This window comes from Cebus imitator, unplaced genomic scaffold (assembly GCF_001604975.1).
Source record: "Cebus imitator isolate Cc_AM_T3 unplaced genomic scaffold, Cebus_imitator-1.0 Scaffold217, whole genome shotgun sequence".
Lineage (NCBI taxonomy): Eukaryota > Metazoa > Chordata > Mammalia > Primates > Cebidae > Cebus > Cebus imitator.
This window is the reverse complement of record NW_016107532.1, coordinates 3,074,921-3,100,483: the sequence shown is the minus strand read 5'-3', so window position 1 is coordinate 3,100,483 and position 25,563 is coordinate 3,074,921. Positions and strand designations below refer to the sequence as shown.

At 57.0% G+C, this 25,563-nt stretch overlaps 1 protein-coding gene and 1 non-coding gene across 2 annotated transcripts; both read right to left on the bottom strand.

Annotated features, from left to right (window-relative positions):
• Window positions 1-2,311: 2,311 nt before the first annotated feature.
• PLCD3 (phospholipase C delta 3) lies at window positions 2,312-23,980 on the bottom strand. The gene is made up of 15 exons (XM_017549334.2): window positions 23,700-23,980; window positions 12,045-12,206; window positions 11,734-11,962; window positions 11,220-11,349; window positions 9,724-9,952; window positions 9,201-9,402; window positions 8,904-9,048; window positions 7,190-7,342; window positions 5,914-6,063; window positions 5,654-5,804; window positions 4,430-4,546; window positions 3,633-3,799; window positions 3,318-3,453; window positions 3,088-3,237; window positions 2,312-2,931 (listed from the first exon to the last, which is right to left on the bottom strand). Exons 1-15 carry the CDS (start codon window positions 23,860-23,862, stop codon window positions 2,843-2,845), a joined length of 2,373 nt encoding a protein of 790 aa, XP_017404823.1. The 5' UTR covers window positions 23,863-23,980; the 3' UTR covers window positions 2,312-2,842.
• Window positions 18,038-18,175, bottom strand: LOC119474214. The gene has a single exon (XR_005203498.1). It is a non-coding gene; the product is annotated as a U4 spliceosomal RNA (small nuclear RNA).
• Window positions 23,981-25,563: the final 1,583 nt, after the last annotated feature.

Genomic DNA, 25,563 nt, shown 5'->3' with positions numbered 1-25,563 from the left:
TTCAGATTCATGGCTGGTGCCTCCAAGCCCCTTTCCAGGGAAGCTGGGAGGACGCAGCCTACCTGACCCGTCTTAGGCCCCCCAACCCTCCTACCCCAAACCAAGTCACTTGGGCCCTTGTAGCTTATGTCTTCTTCCCTGCCCTTAGCTTTGGGCTGAGAGAACACAGCCCTATGTGTGGTTTCTATCCATGGGCCTCCGGGGTTAAAAGCTGTGATTTCTGCCTCGCTTCCGCCTCCCAGTTCATGTCCTTAAAGACTCTTGCCCTTGCAAGGCAGTCTTCCCATCACTGGGCCCTCATCCTAGCCTTCGGCCCTTCCTCTTGGTACCAGATACCAAACCAGAGAAGCCACGCAGGATGGGGACTCAGCCCTGGGTCTGGGGCTCACCTGACCCAGACCCCCCAACCAGGCCTTGGCCAGAGCTGGCTCTGCAGGGGTCAGGCAACACTAACGGCTCTTCTTTGTTTGCTGACACTGGACTTCGCCTGGTAGCGCCTCCCACCCTGGGGCTATAGTTTGGCAGCCTGACCCTCCTGACGGCCCTGAGTGCTAAGTGCCTGGACTGCGTGGCCCAGCCCATTCCTTCTGGGCCCTTTTGATGCTGATTATTCTCTTTCAGACACACACGTTCATGAGACCCAAAAGCCACTCCCAGCATGTGCCACTTTCCACATTGGTTCTTGGAGTTGCTGGAAGGTGGAGTCTGCCCCAGCCCTGTGTTTTAGTTTCTCTGGGGCTTGGGCCAATTCAAGGCCTATCCCAGCCCAGTTCCAGGCCACCCTCTGGGGACAGGACTAATGTCAAGTGCTGCCCTTGTCCAGTGTCGGCACTGTCTGGCGGAACCTAAAACTCCAGGCCTCCACATTGTCACCCTGCTGTCAGTGTGGATGCAGGATTTTCTCCAGATTCTGTCATCTGGTGTCCAGTGCACTCTCCCAGCGTTTCCACAGAGGCCTATAGCATTTCTATAATGAAGCGTTTCCAGCCTTCATGTAAAAGGCTGGCCGGCTGGGGGAAAGGAAGCCCATGTCCTTGGGATTTGCCCTACTGAGCAGACAGGCCTTGAACACAGCTAAGCCTGGAGAGTGGCAGTCTGTCTGAGGGTCCCTCAGACTCCTGTCCCTTCCTCATTCAAGGTATCTTTGTGTGTGTGTGTGTGTGTGTGTGTGTGTGTGTGTGTGTGTGTGTGTGTGTGTGTTGGGGGGGGCGCTGACCTTGTGGACTGGCATCCTCAGACAGTCTTGTGATACAGCAACTTTAAGCCAGGAGCAGGGGTCGGGCTATTTTGAGCTGTGGCATCTCCTGTAGCTACCCTCTGGCTGTCTTAGACAAGTCTACACCCTGCTAAGGAAGAGGCCCAAGGGACTTGTCCAGCCCTGTCCCTCCTCATGGGCCTGTGGGGGTGGCAGCGTAGAGGTGCTCAGGGAGTGCTCAGGGTAAAATAAACGTGCTTCTTTATTTTTTTAAACTAGATAGCCTCCTTTTACTGTCTTCTCCAGGGCTCTTCTATGACACAGTTACAAACCTACTGCCAGGCCAGGCAATGTCTCATGCCTGTAAATCCCAGCACTTTGGGAGGCCGGGGCAGGAGGATCACTTGATGTCAGGAGCTCGAGACTAGCCTGGGCAACATAGGGAGATCCCCGTCTCTGCATAAAATTTTAAAATTAGCCAAGTGTGGTGGCCTGCGCCTGTAGTCCCAGGTACTCAGAAGGCTGAGATGGGAGGATCGCTTGAGCCTGGGAGTTCACGGCTGCAGTGAGCCGTGATTGCAACACTGCACACCAGCCTGGGTGACAGAGCAAGACACTGTCTCAAAAAATAAAAACCAGGCCGGGCGCGGTGGCTCAAGCCTGTAATCCCAGCACTTTGGGAGGCTGAGGCGGGTGGATCACGAGGTCAAGAGATCGAGACCATCCTGGTCAACATGGTGAAACCCCGTCTCTACTAAAAATACAAAAAATTAGCTGGGCATGGTGGCGCGTGCCTGTAATCCCAGCTGCTCGGGAGGCTGAGGCAGGAGAATTGCCTGAACCCGGGAGACGGAGGTTGCGGTGAGCCGAGATCGCGCCGTTGCACTCCAGCCTGGGTAACAAGAGTGAAACTCTGTCTCAAAAAAAAATAAAAAATAAAAAAATAAAAACCAAAACCTACTGCCAGGTTTCCCAGGACTTCATGCCTCAGCGCCCGCTTGAAGGGAACGGGGCTGGGCGCAGTGGCTCACACCTGTAATCCAAGCACTTTGGGGGCCAAGGTGGGTGGATCACCTGAGGTCGGGAGTTCAAGACCATCCTGACCAACATGGTGAAACCCCATCTTATTAAAAAAAAAAAAAAAAAAGAAGAAGGGAAGGGGAGTGCAGGTTCTGGAGCTGAAGGGAGGAGTCCAGAAGGCCTGGGGCAAAGGAGGGCTTGGGGGCTGGCTAAGCCCGGGTTGGGGCCAAGTGGGGTACCTGCGCTCCTCTGGGGGAAGGAGGCTGGGATGGCCCACTGGAGCACAGAGAGGGACTGAGGGCCCACAGGTGTCCTGCCTCTATCTCCTGGCAGCAACAGGCTTGGCTCTTCATAAGTCACAATGAGGACAAGAGGAGCTGGGCCATCTCAGGGCCCACTGAAGGGCTGGGGCTCACTGAAGTCACACGAGCACCTGTCTATTCTTCAGGAGGGGCCCAGGCAGCCTTCAGCACCCAGGTGAGACCAGCGCCTGGTGAGTGGGCTGAGTGGGCCAAGTGGGCAGGCTGGGCGGCTGGTACTCCCACCACCCGACTCCAGAGGAGGAGAGGGCTCTGCAGGGGACATGGACTGGCACTCGTGGAACCCCAGGGCAGGTGAGCTGGGCCCTCAGGAGCGCTGGATGCGGATGTGGACGAAGAGCGTGGCTGGTGACAGTGAGGCCCCATCCTTGGAAAGCAGGTGTATGTGGCGGTACCCTGTGGGGAGGACAGCCAGGCCTCAGATCCTCTGCCCACCCTGGGGGTCTGGCCTAGCCCAGCCTGGTTCAGGGCAGGAAATTCGAGAACAAAGGTGAACAGGGTCTGCAGGGCCTGGACCCACATCCCTCTCCATCCCCACCAGCCTCCACCAACCTTGCTTGAGGCTGCTAAGAGGCAGTGTAAACTGGCCCACGAAGTCATTGGGGGAGGTGGCGTCATAATCTTCCACCACAAACCGGACCAGCGCCAGCTCCGGAGCCCGCAGCTGGAAGTGCAGGGTCTGCCCCCAGCGGGGGTTGAAGCCTAGGGCACAGGGGTGGCAGTCAGAGCCCAGGGGGCCCCAGGACCCACCCTGTACCCCGCTTCTACCCACGGCCACCCACCGTTGTTGAGCACATAGTCTGTCTCCTGCCGGGTGCAGTCTGCGGGCACCCCATGGATCTCAACGCGCACCAGGGGGTCCACGATGGAGTGTGGCTTCTCAGCGTTCAGCTTGGGCAGCTGCTGTGCAGTCAGCACCTGTTGGGTGAGGAAGGGAGTGGCTGGAGCCCACACCCACGTTGGCCATCCCCTCATGGGCCTCAAGCTCAGACCACCCCCACTCCCAACCTGTCCCCAACCTCCCTTGCCTTCCTCCACCTCACAAAGGGTCCAGAACCAGTCTGACCCCAGGCTGGGGCCCGGTCCAGCCTGCTGACCTGGATGCTGAGAGTGGTTCTGGGAGGTCCTGGGTACTCAGGGTCAAAGGTCGAGTCAGGTTGCCGAAGGCAGGCAGGTTTCAGGACGTAGCCGCACTGCCCATTGACCAGGAAGCGTCCGGCATTGAGGTCCATCTCGTATCCTGGCGTCTGGAAGTTCAAGGCCACTGTGGACACAGCAGGATCAGAGAAGGGCTTGTAACAGCCCTGTCCTCACTACTGTTTCAGGGACTGCATTTCTCTCTACAAAGGGCCTGGGGTCCCGCTGTCTGCTTAGTGCTCTCTGCCCCTAACTGACTTCAGGGGAGGGGGTCAAGGACCCGGCCCCCACTGTCACCTGTACCTCTGCCCTGGGATCCCTCAAGTCTGGGGTGGGAGGTGCTGAAAAATCCCCCACCCTTAGGGCCACGCTTGGGTCAGGGGTCTGAGGAGGCCTGGGGTTTCCAGCCTCACCCCCAGGAGATGATACAGCCCTCCATTGGTGGGGCTCAGTGTCCCCCAGAGTCTGCCCTCATCAGTGTTGTTAGTGGGACTGCCAGGTGTGTGTGGGGGTGTGTGTGTCGGGGGATATGGGAGTGGAGGTTTTAATTTCTACCATCATAAAAATGCGAGACTTGTACACTGTCAAGAACAAACGAGCCTGATTTGCTTTTCCCACCTACATTGCTGGCAACTTTAAAAATAATCAACAAAATGCATGTTTCCACTGCCTGAAAGGCTGTGTGGGCCCCTGACTGCCAAGGCCTCTCCCACACTGCGGCACCCTGCCAGCTCCCGCTCCTGTGGCCCCAACTTACCCAGCTGACAGCCCGAGTTCCACATCTCCTGCGGGCTGTAGTTGGCCGAGTTCATCCGCAGCCCCAGCGGGTACACGCGGGTCAGCTGGCGGGTATTGTGCCTGACGAAGCTGTTCCCTGGGGCAGAGTTGAGGTGAGACTGTGACAGACCCTAGAGGTCCCTCACCCAAAGCCCAGGACTGGTAACCTCCAGGGAACAGAGGCCAAGGCCATCCCCAGCTTGCCCTGCCCCCGCTCCCCATTCTCCTCTGACCTACCGTGAGAGGGGAGCTCACTGAGGAGACGGTGGGGACCCCCTCCGGCCACACAGCCTGGCGCCACATCCCCAGCCCCCAACTCCCTGTTCCTGAAGAAGCTCACCGAATGCCTGCAGCCCTCCAGCTCCACTGGGGTTCCTGGAACTCCCCTCAGGTCACGCCCCCAGGCTTTCAACAACCTGTTCCTCCTGTCTGGAAACCCCTCCCCCTCTTCACCTGGCTGCTTCCTCTTCCTCCAGGTGATGTGTCCTCTCAGCATCACCTGCCCCAGCAACCCCTCCCCAATGTCGCACCTGCTGCTGGGCTCCCCCAGGCCCCAGTCCCGCCTCACCCATCACCCTCTATGGCCGGCCCCACCATGGGGCTGTGAAGGCAGACAGCAGGCCCCCCGCAGCTTGCCACTCTCCCCTCCGTCCACCCTGGAAATGTGCCGGGCCCTCATTCCCTCCTCAGCCCCTCTCTGCAGTCCTCTTGACTTCTTTGGAGTTTTGCTCTTGTTGCCCAGTCTGGAGTGCAATGGTGTGATCTCAGCTCTCACCAAAACCTCTGACTCCAGGGTTCAAGCAATTCTCCTGCCTCAGCCTCTTGAGTAGCCAGGATTATAGGCTCACACCACCACACCCAGCTAATTTTTGCATTTTTAGTAGAGAATAGGTTTCTTCATGTTGGTCAGGCTGGTCTCAAACTCCCGACCTCAGGTGATCTGCCCGCCTTGGCATCCCAAAGTTAATTTTGTATTTTTAGTAGAGATGGGGTTTCTCCATGTGGTCAGGCTGGTCTTGATCCTGACCTCAGGTGATCCACCCATCTCGGCCTCCCAAAGTGCTGAGATTACGGGCGTGAGCCATTGTGCCCGGCCTTGATTCTTTACTGTCCCCCAAAGCCCCCTCAACTCCTTTTCCAGACCCACTTCAGGGGGCGCCCCCAGCACCCTGTCGCCCCAGACACCCAGCGCCCCGGCTCCTACCTGCCTCCCGGATGAGTTTCTTGGCTTTGCGCTCGCTGAGGGAGCTGACCTGGCAGGGCTGGGGGGCGCCGGGGGCAGGGTACAGGGTCCGCAGGCGGGTGGCCTGGCAGTACACGGCCAGGGCCGACAGCTCCGGGGAGATCTGCTTGGCCTGGGAGATCAGACCAGCCTCATCAGGGCTCAGCCGGGCCCCACTCCCCTCACCCGTCCTCCCACCTTCCACCACTACCACTCCCCCACCCCAGCCCACCAGCTCTCACCAGCCGCCTCTGCGCTGCAGCCTCTGCCTCCTCTTCTTCCTCCTCATCCTCCTCTTCCTCCTCCTCCTCCCGGTCCGACAGAGCCCGGCCATCCTCACTCCGAGCAGCCGGCAGCTTCTTCCCCTTCACCAGGACCCGGCCCTTCAGCTGCTGCGGGGGCCAACGTGAAGGGTGAAAGGTTAGGCCTTCTTGCCCTTGGGGCGGTGGGCCAGTCAGTTATTCAACCACCACCATATGAGGGGCTGGTTAGGGGTGGGAGGCAGGACAGGTGACACACAGATGAGGGATGTTTCCAATAGCAAAGAGTGGAGAACGGCCTAGGAGGCTACTGGGAAGGGAGGGATAGTTCCTAAGGTCCCTCAACACCAGAATATACGCAGCAGCCACTAAAATGCACGTGACAACTCAGGACTGAAAGGGAAGGGGCCCTCTTCAGAAAAGATCTTAGTGGAAGAAGCGAGGCTACAACCTGTAATCACAGGACCTTTATTCGGTACCATTTAAAAGAGAAGACAGTACACATACGTACACAGGTAATGTGCGTGGGGAAATTCTCAAAGGACACGCAAGAAAGTTGGAGACAGTTCCTTCTTGTGAAAGAGAACAGGTCAGCGGAGGGGAGAAAGCACTTTCACCGCAGTCCCTGGTACAGCTGTTTTCTTTTACCATATGGGTGTGATTTTCACACTAATAACAGAAAGCAGTCTCACACTCACACACGAAAGTGAGTCAACCCTGCCCGCAAGTTGGGGATGGATTGGGAGTAGGAGGAGAGTTTTCTCAAGGAGCCTGGAAAGAATCAATGTCCTAAGAGGACAGAGGACGAGGTCTGGGGTCTGGGGGAGAGCAGGAGGCCCCCTCTGGCCCGAGAGCTGGGGAAATGCATGAGACCACAGGAAGAGGCGGTGGCAGCTGAGCTGAATTCTAAGCAGGTGATGCTTGGCAAGTGTGGATGGCCAGGAAGGAACTTCCAGGTGGAGAAAGTGTCAACCCAGGCCTTGCAGGCAGGAATGGCAGAGCCTGCGGACTCTCCAGGTAGGGACGCAGGGCAGAACCAGGGCACGGAAGAGGGTGTGTGGGGGGGGCGTCTAGTGAAGAATGGAGAGCCAGAGGGCAGTGGAGGGACAAGACCAGGGGACGACAGATGAACGAAGAATGGAGAAAGGTTAAGGCAGTGGGAGGTGAGGGGTCTTGAGCCAGAGAGGTGGCGCGAGCAGGGGTGGGAGGTGGACCCCACCAGACCCTCCCTCCACCCAGGCTGGGGCTACGGCATCACCTCTGGGGATGGCAGCTCCTCGGGATTCGGGGAGTCCAGCGCCTGAGTCACCAGCATATCCCCCAGGATGGTGCGGAGGTGGTGGGCCATGGCAGCCTGCTGCTCCAGCCCGCAGTGGTTCTCCAGGGATAGGATGACAGGGTAGGGGGACAGCTGGGGAGGGAAGTGCAGCTGCTCAGAGCCACTCTCCTCCCTCTGCCAGTACCTCCCAACACCTGGTTCCCAGACCCTTCGGGACAGGCAGGCAAAGGCAGGGCTCTGGAGAACCCAGGGAAGGGGTAGACTCTCCGGGAGGCTGAGGGAGGCTACAGGAATTAATTTTTTTTTTTTTTTTTTTTGAGATGCAGTATCACTCTGTCATCCAGGCCGGAGTGCAGTGGTGCAATCTCAGCTCACTGCAACCTCTGTCTCCCGGGTTCAAGTGATTCTCCCTGCCTCAGCCTCCTGAGTAGCTGGGATTATAGGCACCTGTCACCACCCCTGGCTAATTTTTGTATTTTTAGTAGAGATGGGGTTTCACCATGTTGGCCAGGCTGGTCTCACACTCCTGACCTCAGGTGATCCACCCACCTTGGCCAGCTGATTTCTTTTTTCTTCCTTTTTTTTTTTTTTTTTGAGACAGAGTCTCATACTGTCGGCCGGGCTGGAGTGCAATGGCACACTCTCAGCTCACTGCAACTGCCTACTCCTGGTTCAAGTGATTCTCCTGCCTCAGCCTCCCAAGTAGTTGGGATTACAAGCACCCACCACCATGGTCGGCTAATTTTTTGTATTTTTAGTAGAGATGGGGTTTCACCATATTGGCCAGGCTGGTCTCACACTCCTGACCTTGTGATCTGCCTGCCTCAGCCTCCCAAGGTGCTGGGATTATAGGTGTGAACCACTGTGCCTGGCTGATTTTTTAAAATTTAATTTAATTTTTTTTGAGACGGAGTCTCACTCTGTCACCAGGCTGGAGTGCAGTGGCACAATCTTGGCTCACTGAAACCTCCAGCTCCCCGGTTCGAGCTATTCTCTCGCTCTGTCACCAGGCTGAAGTGCCGTGGTGCAATCAGTCTCCCTGCATCCTCCAATCCTGGGCTCAAGTAATCCTCCCACCTCAGCCTCCTCAGCAACTCAGCCTACAGGCGAATGCCCCCACACTCAGCTAATTTTTATTTTTGTTGAGACAGGATGTCGCTATTTGCTCATTCCTGGCCTCAAGTGATGCTCAAGTCAGCCTCCCAGAGTGCTGGGAATACAGGTGTGAGCCACCGCACCTGCCCCAGGAATGCTCTTTACATGGGAATGACATTGACCGTGTCAGTTATGCTGAAAACCCTCCTCCCCTCATTTACTGATGGTAAGATTTGCACACTGTGACCGAAGTGGCAATGTTTATGTAGATGTCACTGTTGAGCTTCTCTTGCGGCTGATTTATTCTTTGGAAATCATGATTAAAGTGTCCTTCCCTCCCCCCAAGGTTTTCTTCTGGAAATGGTGATTTTAAGACATTTCCCAAATATGAGCATGCAAGCGTATTTCTCAAATACAAGGGGGCAGCTCATTCCTCTCAGTCCACCCTAGTGGCCACTTATCCCAGCAGCACCGAGTGAATGAATGATTCTCTGGGCAAGGGTTTCCTCTAGAAGGACTGAGGGCAGCTGGCATGTGGGTACAGAATGGGGTCATTGGGAAGGCTCTGGGGCTGGGGCTGGGCATCCCAGGGGCTCACCGTGAAGGCGTGGTCGCGCACAGCTTGGATCACATCCCGGAAGAGAATCTTGGAGGTGAGGGTATGGCCATGGTAGATGATGGGCTCCCCTCCTGGCCCCTCCCAGCAGTCCAGCTCCACACAGCGGCATCCCTGGGCAAAGGCCCTGTGGATGGACAGATGGGTGGATGGGGAAGGTGTCACGTGAGTGCCACAGAGCAGGGCAGCAGGCAGGCTGAACCAGGAAGGCCCCAGGAAGCCAGCCTCATGTCCCTCCCCAAGCGGGCTCCTGGCCACATTCACCCCCCACTACGGTACCTAACGTAGGCCTCAGTGCTGCTGAGCCCCCCGATCTGGGAGTCGGTCAGATAGGTGTTGTGGGAGGAGGAGATGAAGTAGTGGGCGAGGGGCTGGTTCATGTCCTGGAACACACATGTGTGGCCGGGGTCCAGGGCAGCCCCCTCCGGCGACAACAGGTACATCATGAAGCCATCCAGTGTCATCAGCTCATGCTGCTTGGCTGCAGGGGTGGCAGGAGAGGGCATCAGGCCACATGGGGATCCCCCATGTCCAGCTTCAAATGCCCCCAAGGCCCACTCAGGAACAATGACTAGTCATTATTATCTATTGACTAGACTTCACGTAAGTCATGCCACTTAACCTCTGACCAGACCCTGGAACAAAGACACACATTTGTGCCATTTTACAGATGTGGAAGCTGAGTCTGGAAGAGGCGAGGTAACCTGCCCAAGATGGTGCCCACAGCCAGCCCACAGCAGAACCCGCTGAGCTGGGAACACGGCCCTGTCAGGTGCCACGACCTGGCCGTGCTGCCCCCCACCTGTCTCGTTGAGCTCGTAGATCTGGATGAGCTGCTGGGCACGGGCCAGCGTGGCACCCTCCTCGCCCTGGTCCTCCAGGAACTCCAGCAGCTCGGGGGCACTCAGCACGCGGTCCTCGCCGGAGTACTGATGGAAGATGTCCTCCAGCTCGGGCCGCTTCAGCAGTCGCCGCAGGAACTCCTCGATCTCAGCCCCCTCCAGGCGCTCGTTTTTGGAGTGGTCACACTCCTGGAGAGCAGCGAGAGAAGCTCAGAGAAGGCGGACACTCCAGGAAACCTGGCCCCTTAGACCCATCTGTCATCTACGACATCTGAGGAGGCAATGTTCCCCATTGCACAGGTGGAAAGGCAGAGTAAGACTATGACTCCAGCTCACACAGCTGGGAAATTGCAGGGCGGGATTTTTTGGTTTGTTTTTGGTTTTTGGTTTGGTTGTTTTTGGTCTTCCTCTGTGACCCTGGCTGGAGCACCGTGGCATGATGGTAGCTCACTACAGCGCCCCTCTTCAGCCTTCCAAATCGCTGGACAGCGGGGACCACAGATAGGCAGCACTGCACCTGGCTGACTTTTGTATTTTTTGTAGAGATGGGGTCTCGCTATGTTGCCCAAGCTGATCTCAAACTCCTGGCTTTAAGCAATCCTCCCACCTAGACCTCCCAAAGTGCTAGGATGCAAGGGTGAGCCACTGAGCCTGGCCTACAGAGCTGGACTTTAAGGAAGGTCTCTCGGGCTCACTGTCTGCCCCTCTGCACCAGGACCTACCCCAGGAATCAAGTTATGGGAGGAAAAATGGTGACCCTGGGCCAAGACAGGGCCCTCATACTCTTCCAGGTGGACATGTTACTATCCTGACATGCACGCAGTCACACCCAGGGTCACTGAGAACAAGTCAATGAGAATTCATGGAGCATCCCTGTGAAGCTGTGGCCAGGGGTCCAGCTGCCATGGGCTCTTCTTTTGGGGTCACAGGGGGGTCCCACAGTCCACATGCACACGGGTCTGCCATGTGCTCCAGCTGGACCCTCGCTGCTGAGCCCACTCTTGTGTGCCCCGTGCTCCCGTGCATGAGGTGTCCACCTGTGCCACAGTGGAGGGTCACAGAGAAGGGTGCACATGTGTGTCTGTGCCCATGCATGCCCGCAGGCTGCCTCCTGACTTGTGCACCCACATGCAAAAGGTGCCCCGCAGACTTGGGGAAATGAAAACAGCTTTGCAGCTCACTTTGGAGGGGTGGGAAGGTACGACCCCACCCCTGGGCTCTGAGGGTAAGGAAAGTTCTGGGTCCCAGCTCCCCACTCCCTTCCTGGCCCAGTGGCCTCAGGAGAGGCAAAAAGATAACTAAACCCAGATGTTGCCTTTGTGCAAGGAGAAGCTACTCTCTCCAAGAAAGCTGCAGGGTGGAGAGGGCAGGGGGGCTGATGACTTGGATGGCTGGGGGCAGGCAGAGGTCAGAGTGACGGCAGAGCCAGGGGCCGGGGTTCAGGGCAGAAGCCCACCTTGAAGAGGAGGTAGGCGTACATGTCATTCATGTCCACGTTGACCATTCTGAGCAGGCTCTTGATTTCCTTGAAGCTCATCTTGCTGTCCTGGTTGGAGTCAGCCCGGTGCAGGTAGGTGTGGATCCAGGTGTGGCTGCTCAGGAAATACCAGCAACACGCCGGGATCTCACGCACCCAACCCCCACCCCCAGGTAACTGCCCGGTAAGTCACCCCCACCTGGGTCTGGGGGCTCCCGGAGCACAGTAGCAGTGTCTCCTCCGCAGGCCTGGGGCTCCCCAAAGAGAGGAGGCCCTGTCTCCACCCTCAGAAGGCCTCAGGCCTCCCTGAAGGAGGGGCCGCGCCACCCCTCCTGGTGGGAGCTCGGCCCGGCCAGGGCGCATGTCCCCACCCTCAGTTCCGAAAACCAAGGGCTCCGACCTAGACTGTGCGCCCTCGGGACAGGGCCCTGCCTTCCCCGGACCTGGGGGCTCTCCAAGAATGGGGCCCTCCCTCCCAGCCCCGGCAGGATATTGGTCCAGCCGCTCGCGCTGGCTCATGGCGTCCAGGCGCGCGCGGAGCTTGGCCAGGCCGCGCACCCAGCGCTGCGCCTCTTCAGCCGTGGGCGCCGCCAGGTCCAGGTTCTTGCGACGGCCCTTGAAGGCGATGGTGAGGCAGCGCGCCGGCGCGAAGGCGCCCCCGAAGCGCCGCAGGCCCTCGGACTGGTGGCCCTCCCGGACGGCCTCGATGTGCTGCACGAAGACTGCGGGGAGGGCCGGTCAGGGCGACGGAGAACCGGGCCTGTCTCCGCCTCCCCACCCGCCCGGCGCCCCCCGGCGGCTCACAGATGTGCTGCGACGGCGCGCGCGGGATGCGCCGCTGGAACCACACGGTCAGGCCGTCCTCCTGCAGCCGGTACAGCCGCTCCTTCTGCCACGTGCGCGAGCGGATCTTGCGGAGCCGGGAGCCCCGCAGCATGGCGCGCACGTCCTCGTCCTCGGTCAGGCCTGCCGGGGGCGGGAGGACCCGGGGCGTCAGGCCATTCCTGCCCGGAGGCTCCTCTGCCCTCCCCTAGGACCTGCTGCCCTGTCCCCAGCCTCTCCAAACCCAGGCCTTCGCCCCGCAGTGAGCTTCCTGCCCCTCACAGGCTTCCCCTCCTCCCCGATTGTAAGAAGCCTCCTGCACTGCGTTTGACTTTGGGGTTTGGGACCCTAAGCGCCCCCCCAGCCCCCACCGGGATCCTATCTCCGTCCTTCCAAGCAGCGGCCCTGCAGTCCCTCAGCCTGGAACTGCCCTCAGGTAGTGCCTGGGACTCAGGCCTCACTAAAGGTTGCCCTTTCTGACCAGGCGCGGTGGCTCACGCCTGTAATCTCAGCACTTGGGAGGCCAAGGCGGGCGGATCACTTTGGGTCAGGAGTTCGAGACCAGCCTGGCCAACATGGTAAAACTCTGTCTCTACTAAAAATACAAAAATTAACTGGATGTGGTAGATTACACGAAGCTGTAATCTCAGCTACTCGGGAGGCAGAGGCAGGAGAATCGCTTGAACCTGAGAGGCGGAGGTTGCAGTAAGCCGAGATCATGCCACTGCACTCCAGCCTGGGTGACAGAGCAAGACTCCGTCTCAAAAAAGAAAAAAAAAACTTTGGGCGGCTGAGATAGGCAGATCATGAGGTCAGGAGTTCTAGACCAGACTGACCAACATGGTGAAACCCCGTCTCTACTAAAAATACAAAAATTAGCTGGGCGTAGTGGCGCATGCCTGTAATCCCAGCTACTCAGGAGGCTGAGGCAGGAGAATCGCTTGAACCCGCGAGGTGGAGGTTGCAGTCAGCCGAAATGGCACCACTGCACTCCAGCCTGGGCTACAGAGTGACACTCCATCCCAAGAAAAACAATGCCTTTTCTGCCACTATCCCCCACCACATGGCTTCCAGCCTTCAAGTCCAGAATTTGCCTCCAACAGTCTTTTTCCTTGATTTGAAACCGCAGCTGTCAGGAAGGTCTCACCATCTAACCTAGATCTCTCTTCCTGCAACCCAAGCACCTTGGCTCTGCTTTCCCAAAGACAAGGAGGGCAGCAGAGCCCACCCTGGCTCCAAGATCACAGGCTGAGGTCTCCAGGATCAGCCCTGCCTGGCTGATCTCCAGGTGTCCTCTTTGTACCTGGTGGGGCCCTGCCAAAAGGAAGGTCTCCTGTGACATTTGGTGCTCCCTCTTGCCCAGCTAATGCCACCCACCACACGGCCCCTCAGCCCGCATGCACTCTCCAGCCACAGTGTCCACCTTTCTTAATAAAAGCAAATGTTGGCCAGGCGCTGTGGCTCATGCCTGTAATCCCAGATACTCAAGAGGTCAAGATGGGAGGATCACTTGAAGCCAGGAACTGCAGAAGAGCCTGGGCAACAATCTGAGACCCTGTCTCTATAAAAATTTTAAAAATTGGCTGGGAGTGGTGGCTCATGCTTGTAATCCCAGCACTTTGGGAGACCAAGGTGGGCAGATCACTTGAGGACAATAGTTCAAGACCAGCATGGCCTACGTTGCGAAACCTCATCTCTACTAAAAATACAAAAAAATTAGCTGGTCATGGTGGCATGCGCCTGTAATCCCAGCTACTCCGGAGGCTGAGGCATGAGAATCACTTGAATCCAAGAGGTGGAGGTTGCAGTGAGCTGAGATTGTGCCACTGCACTCCAGCCTGGGCAACAGAGTGAGACTCTGTCTCTAAAAAATAAATAAATAAAAGCAAGTGTTTACAAAGCACCTCCTGTGCGCAGGCCCTGCTCATGTATTGACAGACAAGGAAACTGAGGCTCAGGGAAGCTTAAGTAACCTGCCAGAATCCCACAGTGGTAGAGGCTGCTCTGGGCTCTGGAGGCCAGCTCCAGCGCTTCTGCCCTTGGGCCCTGCATGCACAGCTCTTCTAGTGCTTCTAAATTCAGAAGTCTGGGGAGTAAGTCTCAACTCTGTCACTTCCCAGTTATTTAATACACAACCCAGTGGCACTAAGCCTCATGTTCTCCATCCATAAAATGGAGACCACGATCATACCTGCCACAAAATGCAAAATGCAGGGGTTTCTGCAGCGTGACCGACACTGTGCCCTGGAGAGGTGCCACCCTCTCCTGGCTCTGGTCCCCTGAAACATGTGATGCCCAGCCCGGATGGTGTCACACCCTGCTCCACAATGCCTCAACGAGAGTCACAGCCAAAGATTTCTGAGCCAGAAGACAATAGAAGAGGTAGGAACTGGGTAAATAGGGAGTCCATGGCCTTTGGAGGTGGGGCGCAGCCAGGAGCAGATGAGGGCCCAGAGTGTCCAGAGAACCGGAATCTAGATCTGTGTGCGAGGCCTCCAGATTTTCTAATGTTGGCAAGTAAATCAAATTGAGAAAAACAAAAACCAGTAGCCCCTATGTGGGTTGAAAGAAAATATGAGCCGGGCAATGTGGCTCACGCCTGTAATCCTAACACTTTGGGATGCTGAAGTGGGTGGATCACCTGAGGTCAGGAGTTCAAGACCAGCCTGGCCATCATGGGGACACCCCATCTTAAAAAAAAAAAAAAGAAAAGAAAAAGAAAGAAAGAAAATATGACAGTGGGCCTCTCTTCCTCCCTTTATTTCGACAAGCCCCTATACTGGGTTTGGCTTTGCCACCCCACAGCCCCTGCTTGCCCAGTTGCAAACTCTGACCTAAGGAATTGAGTCTGCATCTCTGGACCATCTCCTCTCACCCTCTCTTGGACCCTTTTTAGGATCCTTCTCCCTTCTCTTCTTCCTCCTGTCTGAGTCCTGGAAGGACCAGTTCAGATATCACCTCCTCTAGGAAGCTTTCCTTCATTTGTCTTCAAGTGGGAGTTTTCCCTCTCTGACCACTAACAGCACTTTTCGCTTTAATTAAAATAAATCACAAAACCCACCTATATATTTTAATAAACCTGAGGGCAGAATGAGGTCTTATCTCCTCATCACCGTGCTCATCCCAGAGCCAGGGTCCCAGCGAGTGTTTACTGAAGGGGCAGGCAGGTAGATGGGCAGATGGGGGACTAAGCGAATTCTACCCCCAGCCCTGCCCCGTCTGTCTGGAGTTCAGGGCAGAGGCCTCACAGGTCAGGGTTTCTCAACTTTTGCTGTGCATCAGAATCACCAGGGAGAGGCTGCAAACCCCATGGCCCAAGGCGTCTCACCCAGCTGCTGTGGGATGAAGCTGCTGTGGGATGAAGCTGCTGTGGGATGAAGCCCGGGCATCTGTATTTTTAAAACCTACTTTGACCATGACTGCAAATCAGGGTCTTGGGGGCATGAGGAGAAATCTGCCTCCTTAGGAGGCCATGACCTGTCTGGGGCCAGCCTGTGGTCCTAACAGCTCCAGAGGGTCCCTCAGGGTCTAGACTGTGGCCCTCTGAGTGAATGCCCACTCGGTGCCCCCTGGTCAGGAAGGGGAAAGTGGAACCCTCCTCTTTCCAGACAAAGATCTGAGCATACACAGCATGTGCCAGGCCAAGGGGCTCACCAGACCCCCCTACCCACCAGGTCCAGGCAGCCTCTAAATCATCCCATCCTGAGCAATGACAGGGTGAGGGCAGAACGGTCAGGGGGCGCCTGCAGTGCTACTACGCTTGGGCACACCCTCCTACACCCACTGGGCCGGCCGTGGGAAAGGGGACTGCTTGTTGTCATGACAACCAGGCTCTGCAGCCAGGGGCCTCCTTTTCCCTACCCAGGCCAGCCCTCTGATGCCAAGCTCATGGGTGTGGGGGGGTGAGTGACTAAGGCCGGAAATGGAGGTGAGTCACCAGGGCCTGCTCTGTCCAGAGCCTTCTGCAAACAGGCCATCAACACGGGCAGCCGGAACATGTGACTGGGCCCCCATTGGGGCAGGCTCCCAATGGAAGGGGCCCTAACTCCTAGCCCCTACCCTCAGCTCCCCAGGAACCTGTTCAGGGAAGGGGTGACATTCCAGGATGTCCCATACACTGGCACTGCCGCCCTACCACACACCTCGTGGAAAAGCCAAACAGAAGGAGGGTGCAGTCCCAGGCAGGGCCAGGCGCTGAGTCCCTCGGTGGGTGCCTCAGTTTCCCCACTGCTTGTGCTTCTGAACCCTGGAGAAGTGAGGGGACTGGGGTGTCCGGCAGTGGAGGGCAGGACCAACAGAGGTAAGGAGGCAAGGTCAGAGGGAGGGCAGGGCTGCAGCGAGGGCTGTGGCTCTCCAACAGCCACCCGGTAAACATTTATAGGTCCTGCCAGGCCCAAACCCACAGATGTCCCCTTGACCTCATTCCTACCTGCTCTGAGCAGGTGCACAAGCCGCCCGCCTCCTACTGTTCCCGTGGGTTTTCTATCTACTTGAACCATCTCTGGCTTAATCCTGCAGCTGCTGGGCCAGTGATTGAGTGAGTGGAGACAATCACAAATTAACAGCAGTAAAAATGAGGGAAAACAAGGTTCACAAAGTGGAAGCAACCCGAGTGTTCATCAACAGATGGGCGCCTATAACCCCAGAACTTTGGAAGGCCGTGGCGGGCAGATCATTTGAGGTCAGGAGTTTGAGACCTGCCTGACCAACATGGTGAAACCCCGCCTCTACTAAAAATACAAAAAATTAGCCAGGTATGGTGGCGCACATCTGTAATCTCAGCTACTAGGGAGACTGAGGCAGGGGAATCATTTGAACCCAGAAGGCAGAGGTTGCAATGAGCTGAGATTGCACCACTATACTTCAACCTGGGCAACAGGGCGAGACTCTGTCTCTAACAAAACAAAACAAAACAAAAAAACAGATAAGACAGGTGAGTGTATAAGCAATATATGGTTTATCAATATAGTGGAGTAGTATTCAGCCATGTAAAGGAGTGAAATCTGACGCATTCTACAATATGATGAATTTTGAAAACATCACGCCAAGTAAAAGAAGCCAGACCCCAAACGACAAATACGATGTGATTCTACCCATTTGAGGTCCCCAGAGCAGGCAAACTCATAGCAACAGAAAGTAGCTGAGAGGTTACCAGGGGCGGGAATGGGGAGGTAATGGGGAGTCACTGCTGGATGGTTGGTTTCTGTTCGGATGATGAAAACATTTTGGAAATAGGTCACAATAATGGTTGCATAAAAGTGTGAATGTAATTAATGCCAACGAATTAACCACTTAAACATGGTTACAATGGCCAAGTTTGTTGTATGTATTTTACCGTAATTTTTCTTTCTTTTGAGACGGCGTCTCGTTCTGTTGCCCAGGCTGGAGTGCAGTGGCACGATCTCAGCTCATTGCAACCCCCACCTCCCAGATTCAAGGGATTTCTGGCTAATTTTTGTATTTTTAGTAGAGACGGGGTTTCATCATGTTGGCCAGGCTGGCCTCGAACTCCTGACCTCAAGTGATCTGCTCGCCTCGGCCTCCCAAAGTGCTGGTATTACAAGAGTGAGGCACGGCACCCAGCCTATTTTACCATGATTTTTAAAGTTTAATGATGTAATATGCTGGAAACTATTGTATACTTTTTTATTTATTTTTTTTTTTTGAGACAGGGTCTCCTTCCGTAGCCAGGCTTGAGTGCAATGGCGCAATAATGGCTCACCGCAGCAGCCTCAAACTCCAGGGCTCAAGTAATCTACCTGCCTCAGCCTCCTGAGGAACTGGGACTACAGACTTGCGCCACGACACCTGAATAATTTTTAAATTTTTCTTGTAGAGTTGGGGTCTCACTATGATGCCTAGGCTGGTCTCAAACTCCTGGCCTCAAGCAAGTCAACCACCTCTGCCTCCCAAAGTGCTCCCCACTGTGTACTTTCCATTTTTTACTTCATTATCATTATTTTTAAGTAATTCAGTCTCCATAGGGACTGTCAATTGCCAATGCCAACTATATTTCAAGTAGTCATGGCGGGGTATTGGGAAAAGTTTTCAATTAGCGATAATCGCACCTCAGATAAACCTCATTGGCTACAATATTGCCACTGTGCAAAGTTCCCACTGTGTACGTTCAATGGATAAATTATATGGTCAGTGAATTAACATCTCAAAAATGGTGTTGAAGAGGCACACAGCTGGGCTGGGCGCAGTGGCTCACGCCTGTAATCCCAGCACTTTGGGAAGCTGAGGTGGGTGGATCACTTAAGGTCAGGAGTTCGAGACCAGCCTGGCCAACACGGCAAAACCCCGTCTCTACTAAAAATACAAAAATTATCTGGGTGTGGTCGTGCATGCCTGTAGTCCCAGCTACTCAGAAGACTGAGGCAGGAGAATCGCTTGAATCCAGGAGGCGGAGGTTGCAGTGAGCTGAGATCACGCCACTGCACTTCAGCTTGGGCAACACAGCGAGACTTCGTCTCAAAAAAAAAAAGGACACACAGCCAGGTTGGCACCCAGTGGAGCTGAAATGTTGTGGAAGTTGGGGGAGTCTGACCCCAAAGGGCTGTATAACGGGTACTAGCACATGGTGCCCAGTAAACAATCACAAAGAGGGAAGCTGAGGCAGGGCTCCGGGGAAGTGAGTCAGTGCCCCAGGTAGGAAGAGCCACCCACGTGTTCAGATCCATCTGTCCCTTCAGTCCCATGACCTCCAGCTGGGACCTTCCGCTGACCAGGACAGCCAGCAGCATCTCCCGCCCAATGCAGTGTTGACAGATGAGACTCAGACGCCTTCCCCAGTTGCCCGCTTATCTCAGCCTCCAGAGAGGGGGCAGGCATGATGAGGAAAGGGCAAGCCCAGTGTCTCAGCCTCCACCTGCAGCCCGGGCAGTTTGGGGCATGTATGGTCTGGGGCCTGAGCAGTTCTGTGAGGGTAGCCAAGACCAGGGACCAGAAACCACCATGTCAGAGCCAGAAGGGGCCCCAAATCCCACCCTTTTCACAGGCACCACTGAGCTCAGACAGGGCAAGCCCCGCGTGCTGAAAACAGTGCAGGCCACCCCAGGCAGGGACAGGCACAGAGGCTGCGCGGCGGAGACAGGCGCCAGGGCAGCTGAGGGGAGGGCGGGAGAGTTCCATCCAGGCGTGTCCCTGAGGGGTGGCACGAAGGGCAGGGTGTGTGGGGGGTGGTGCAGAGACCAGGAGTGTGTGTCAGTGTCTGTGAGTGTGAGTGAACGTGTGTCGGCGTGTGTGAGTGCATGTGTGTGTGTGTGAACAGGGTTCATGGGTGGAGAGCGAGGAAGGTGGGTCAGCCGGGGGGAGGCAGGCAGCTCCCACTTGGGAGGTACGCACAGGGCTCCGCAGGAATGCGAGTCATGCAGGGAACTGCCACAGCCAGCTGCTGTGGCCAAGGCCGAGCAGAGAGCAGAGAGTGTTTCCAGGTGGCCAGGGCTGTGAGGCCCTGGGAGAGGACACATGATGGTGAGGGCTCCCAAAGACGCTCCCACCTAGCTAATCCTTCAGCCCCCTTCACACCTCAAGCACCAAGCATGTCCCCTGTGTCCCAGCTGGCTGCCACACCCAGGGCTAGAGCCTGGCGGGGGCTCAGCGCCAGAGTCCAGAACATTCCTTGGAGAATCAACAAAGTCAGGAAAGGCAGGCGGTGCCTTCCTTGGCCCTGGGCCAGACACAGTGATGGGGGGGTGGCAGCACCCTTTTCTGTGGGGCCAGAACAGGCATGAAGCCTGATTGGGTGCAGAAGTCAGGGTGGGGAACAGGAAGAGATATGAGGGGGGATGGCAGGCCCTGGCAGAGCCAGCCCTCCAGTCCCACCAAGCAAGCCCCTGCTGAGCCTGGAGGGCCGCCCGCTCTCCCGCCACCCAGACCAGGTGCCTGCCAGGGCTTGGGGTTGTTCTGAGGACCCTCACCTGCCCAGCCACCCACAGCGGTCCCACTCACCCTGTGGGAGGCATCCCAGGCAGGCCATGGGGCGAGCCCTCTCGCCGGGGGCACTTGGTAGTGTGTGCAGGCCGGGAGGGAAGTGGGCAGGATTCTGCCCACTCAGCGCTCTGCCCAGGGGGAGGATGAGGGGCAAGGGGTGGAGCATCAGGGAACAGGCACACACTGGGCTCTGGGGACAGAGGACTGCCAGAGAAAATCCAGGACGCCCGTTAAACGTGAATTTCAGATAAACAAAAGATAATTTTTTAGTGTAAATACATTCCAAATTACGAGTTTAGCTGAAATCCAAACTTAACTGGGTGTTCCGTATTTGATTTGGCCGTCCTATTAGGACACTCCTGGGGGCTGGCAGGGCCCCGTGGGAGAGAAGTGGCCAGCAGGCCCCCTGCAGGTATCATCTTCTCCATCGGTCACCGTGTGACAAGCAGACCGTGGGCCACACTGCCTGGGTTCAAATTTTGTCTCAGCTACTTCCCGGCTTGGAACCCTAGGCAAGTTACCAAACCTCTCTGAACCTGTTTCCTCCTTTGTAACAGAAGGCTGCTGGTACCACCCATCTCACAGTACTGTGAGCATTAAATGAGATAATATTCGAAAAGTGCCTGGGACAGTTACAAAGTGGCTAATTAATATTCACAAGGCTAGTCAAGAATAGTGGCTTACACCTGTAATCCCAGCACTTTGGGAAGCCAAGGGAGGAGGATCCTTTGAGCCCAGGAGTTCAAGACCAACCTGGGAAACACAGTGAGACCCCAACTCTACAAAAAATAAAAAATAAAATTAGTTGGGCGTGGTGGTACATGCCTGTAGTCCCAGCTACTTGGGAGACTGAGGTGGGAGGATCCCTTGAGCTCAGGAATTGGAGGTTGCAGTGAGCCATGATTGTGCCACTGCACTCCAGCCTGGGCGAGAGAGTAAGACCCTGTGTCATAAACAACAATAAAAAGTATTCACTGGGAGCTGCCACTAGGCAGGCATGTGGTCTTGGCGGGGACTTCACCCTCCACCTGGAGCTTCCCATCTGTAACGTGCCGTGAGGACAGCACCTCCCGCACGGGGATGTCTGAGGATTGGGCGGGATCAGGTCTGATGCAAGCTCAGCACAGAGCCTCATGCATGGCAGGTGCTCGCTGGACTACGCTCCTCTCTCTTCATGAATCCCTGCAAGTCAGCAGCCCAGCCCGGGAGTGGGTCCCCGGGGGCACAAAGGACTCCGACTCACCATGGGGGTGTTTCCTTCCTCCTCCCTCCACTCATCTGGGTCTCCCTAGTGTGGCTCTAAAGGCCTTTTCCGTCCTTGGGTCCCTCTGAGCCACTCCCTGCCCTAGTCCCTCCACCTGATTTGACATAAAATCTATTCTCTGTTAGACTAAGGGGTGTGGTGACAGCAGGGGCAGGGCGAGGCCAGGGAGGCTACCTGGGTGACAGGCCTAGGCCTTGGCCCCTGATGGCCTGAGGGGCTGGGCCCCAAGACTGGGTTTCCTTCTCCACCCTGTCCCTGGGCTCTCTGTGACCTGGGGAAGGGACATTCCCCACAGACTCGGACTCAACATTCCTCTCTCTGCAGTCACTCAGCAAGACAGTGCAGTGATGGGGAATGAGGGTGGCAGAGATGACGTTCTGATACCTACATAGCTCCCGACAGTGTCACCTTGGTGAGGTGCCCAGAGCTCTCGTGCAGCCTCACTCAGCTGATGAGTGCCGAGGCCGGGCTCAGCTGTAATGATTTGTCTGCATGTGACTCTGCCTACTGAATTGTGCGCTCCCCTAGGGCAAAGCTCTGTGCTACTCATCTCTGCAGCCCCAGCCCCTTGGCACAGTGCCCTGGCCCACTGATGGCGCTCAGCAAATGTGTGGAATGAAGAAGTCGACGGGCACCGGGCTCCCCTCAGCCCTTCTGTGTCACTGAGGACCCTGCAGGGGCTGGGTCCCAGGGCTGCCCTCAGCCATCCCAGCGATAGCTCACCCCACCACGGCCACCTGCCACTCCCCAAACCACACCACTTCTTAGCCCAGAGAATGACACCTGCCAATCACAGAGTCCAGCCCAATGTATCTCCTCGGAGCTCTGGAGTCCATCCTGAGGGTCTCCCAAGCCTGGTCCCCACCCCTTGCCCAACTAACTCCTCAGCCTCCCTCCTTCAGTCTCCCCGTTTCTCCCCTGCCTTCATCCAACCTGCCCCCCACTCTCCACACTCACCCCTGCCCAAGCCCTTCCTGGGGCTCCTGATGCCTTCCAGATAAAGTCCATGACTCTCCAGGGAGGACCTGGAGGAGCTCCCCACACCCCCCGCCTCTCCCCTCTCCCATTCTGGTCTTCCTCAGCTGGGGCCAGCCAGGGCCCTCACTGGCTCCCTATCCCCTCATGTGCTGCCCCCTGTCCCCGGTCCCCAGGGTCCTGTTCCTTTGTTTCATTGTCTGACCTCCCTGCTGGAACCTTGGCTATCTAAGGGCAGGAGCCCGAGGGCAGAGCATACCATAGGCACTCCACAAGTGCTTGTAACATACGATGGGCACTGCTTAAGTGCTTGTCCAATGCATGTGTGGTTGAATGGATGGCAAGGCAGAGACGGTGTCTTATGTCTCAATAAGCAGAGTGCCAGGCACAGTGCCCAGACATAGCGCTCAGGTGGAATGAGTGAGGGCAACAAGAAGGCAAAACTGGCAATCAGGAACCCTGAATTCTGCCCCAAGTTTCACACGGGGTGCCTGGCAGCCTTGTCCTTTTGCTCTGGAGCTCCACACCTGGCCTCTCCATCACTGACTAGCAACAGCAGCTCCAACGCAGCACCTCAGTGGGGAGGTCCTTTACATGCCAGACAACACTCTCACAAGCGCCCCTCATTCAAGCCCTCTACCACCCTGTGGGTCCCACTTTGCCTGGACTCAGAGAGGGTCCCAGGGGCCACGTGGTGGAGCACTGCTAGGATGCTACTCACACTGTGCCCTTTGTTGGCTGTGTGGTCACAGTCAAATTCCTTGCCGTCTCTGAGTCAGTTTCCTCACCTGTGAAATAGGGATTCACCCTCCTTCTCTCAGGAAGTCGAGGAAGATTGCAAGACACCACCTGTGTAACCCACCCAGCGCCAGCTGCCTCTGTGACGTTCCAGTGAGCCAGTTACATTCCTTCTGCACAATTGACTTCCCTAAATTTGAGATGAGAGCCTTGGCTTTCGGACTTTCTCACTGGTTAGACCAGTCCTGCCAGGGCAGTGTGGCTGTGGCCGCCCCTGTGGGGCCGCGGGTTGGAGGGCTGCTGGAGAGGCCAGCCTCTTCCGCGGAGGCCAGCCGCAAACTCGCATCCTTCCTAAGGGCCGCAAGACCCCAAGCCGCCCTGGCAGACCCTAGATACTGCTGGGTAGGCGGGCGAGGGCCACCCCAAGCCTCCCTCTCCCACTATCCCTGGGGACCCCTATCAGCGGGTGACCGAATTCGCCCTCCAGACGCCCCGCGAGCGCCCCCTGGTGGGAAGCAAAGACAATCCTGGGCGCCAGGCTCTCCGGGACCCTTGGGTGACCCCAGGTGCGACGCCCGGCTGCACGGCGCCGGCCCTCCGCCCCTCACCATAGCCTCCCAGCCCCGTGCAGCCTGGGGAGTCCACGAACGGCTCCCTGGAGCGCCCCAGACCTTGCCCCTGGGAACAGTCCTCGCCCACCCCGCAGCCCCCTGCCCATCACTGACCCATCTTCTTCAGCGCCCGCAGCCCGGGCCTCTTGGTGCCGCCATCGGAGGGAGTCGGCGGGGACGGGAGTGCGACCGGCGCCGCGACTTGGGCTGCGACCTGGGCGGCCACCGGGGGCTCCTCTGGCGGGCGGCGGCAGCGCCTCCAGCGGCCGCACAGCATGGCTCGGCGAGAGGCCGGGGCCGGGCCCGGGGTCTGCGCGCGGGGACAGGGCAGCAGGGCGCCGCTCCGGCCCGGCCCCGGCTCTGAGCGCCTCGGCGAGCGAAGAAACTTAGCAGCGCGGGAGGGAGTCGGAGGCGGCGGCGGCGGCGGCGGCGGCGGGAGGGGGGGCGGGGCCGGAGAGGGGCGGGGCCGGAGAGGGGCGGGGCCAGGGGGCGGGGCCAGGCTGTGGCCTGGACACGAGGAGCCTCAGCGCTCGCCCCCGCCCTTGAGTCCGCCTCCCCTTAGTCTGAGCAAACCTCTGATCTCTGTCGCGGCGGTGACCAGAGCCCCCATGCTGCGGAGCTGAGGGTGGGAGCCGGCACCGGGAGCGAAGGCCGTCCACTGGCACAGACACCCTCTCCTTCCCGGGGATCCTGACTCGAGGCGGACACAGGACCCCCTCCTTCTTCCCTTCAGCGTCCCGGTTGCGCCGTAGGCGAGCCAGAACCTAGGAAGGGACCCAGGGCCGGGAGCGACCGCAGAATCCCGAGAGCTGAGCCGCGCGTAGCAGCGCGAACCCGAAGGGATGGGCGTGTGGGTGGGGGAGGTTGACAGTGACGTCATAGGATTACCCTCCCTGTGCCAGGCCAGGTGCTGCCCCCTCCGAGAGCCACAGTTTCGGAGCTGACAGACCACGGGATCCTGAGACGGAGCCGCGCCTGGAGTCTTCAGCAACTAGCTCTGGGTTCGAGGCTTGGACAGGCCGGCACCCCAGCCCAGCTCCCGCGGTGTAGTTGTCCGCGACGTCAACCCGTGGATGGGCATCCGCGTGCGGGTTCTGGTGGCCGAGTGGGGTGTGCACTTAACTATTTATATGCACGGACCAGAGTGCCTGCTCGAATTGGGGGACGTCCAGGTGGCAGCGTTTCTGCAGCCAGTGGCCTGGGTCCGGCAGAGAGATGGGCGCACACCGCCACTCGGTGGCGGCTAGCGGGGTGGCACCACAGAGATGCTAGTGCTCAGGGCCTGGATTTGCCACCTACTTGCCCCGGCTCTACCCCATCCTCAGATCTCCCAGGCCCAGAGATTCTGCACACCGGCTTGGGTCCCTACGCCACTCTGGGGTCCTGAATTTTCTTCCTGGTTATCATCTTCGCCTTTCCATTCCTTCCTCCAGGAATAACCTTCCTTATTCTCCTGGTTTACTCTTTTTTTGTTGTTGTTGGATAGGATAAGTCTACATTTCTTTTAATTGTTATGGATACTTAATAGTTGTAGAGAATTACGGAGATGCATGTGATATTTTGATACAGGTATAAAATGTGTAATGATCAAGGTAATTGAGTTATCCATCACCTCAAGCATTTATCATTTCTTTGTATTAGGAACATTCCAATTCCACTTTTAGTTATTTTTATTTATTTGTTTGTTTGTTTATTTAATAGAGACAAGGTCTCATTACTTGGTTGCCCCGGGTGGAGTGCAGTGATAGGATCATAGTTCACAGTCTCAAACTCTTGGTCTCACAGCAATTCTCTTGCTTTGGTCTCCCAAAATGTTGGGACTACAGGCCTGAGCCACCACGTCCCACCCAGCTATTTTTAAATATACAATAAATTGGCCGGGTGCAGTGGCTCATGCCTATAATCCCAGCAAAGACTTTGAGAGGCAGAGGTAGGATGATCACTTGAGGCCACGTGTTGAAGACCAGCCTGGGCAACA

Bases quoted from the DNA above. Each gene is read 5' to 3' on its own strand.
- PLCD3 (XM_017549334.2), bottom strand. From the start codon at position 23,862: ATGCTGTGCGGCCGCTGGAGGCGCTGCCGCCGCCCGCCAGAGGAGCCC. The intron at 9,049-9,200 runs GTACCGTAGTGG...GTCCATCCACAG, and splicing joins AGCACTGAGGCCTACGTTAG to GGCCTTTGCCCAGGGATGCC. The intron at 2,932-3,087 runs GTTGGTGGAGGC...TCCTCCCCACAG, and splicing joins TCTTAGCAGCCTCAAGCAAG to GGTACCGCCACATACACCTG.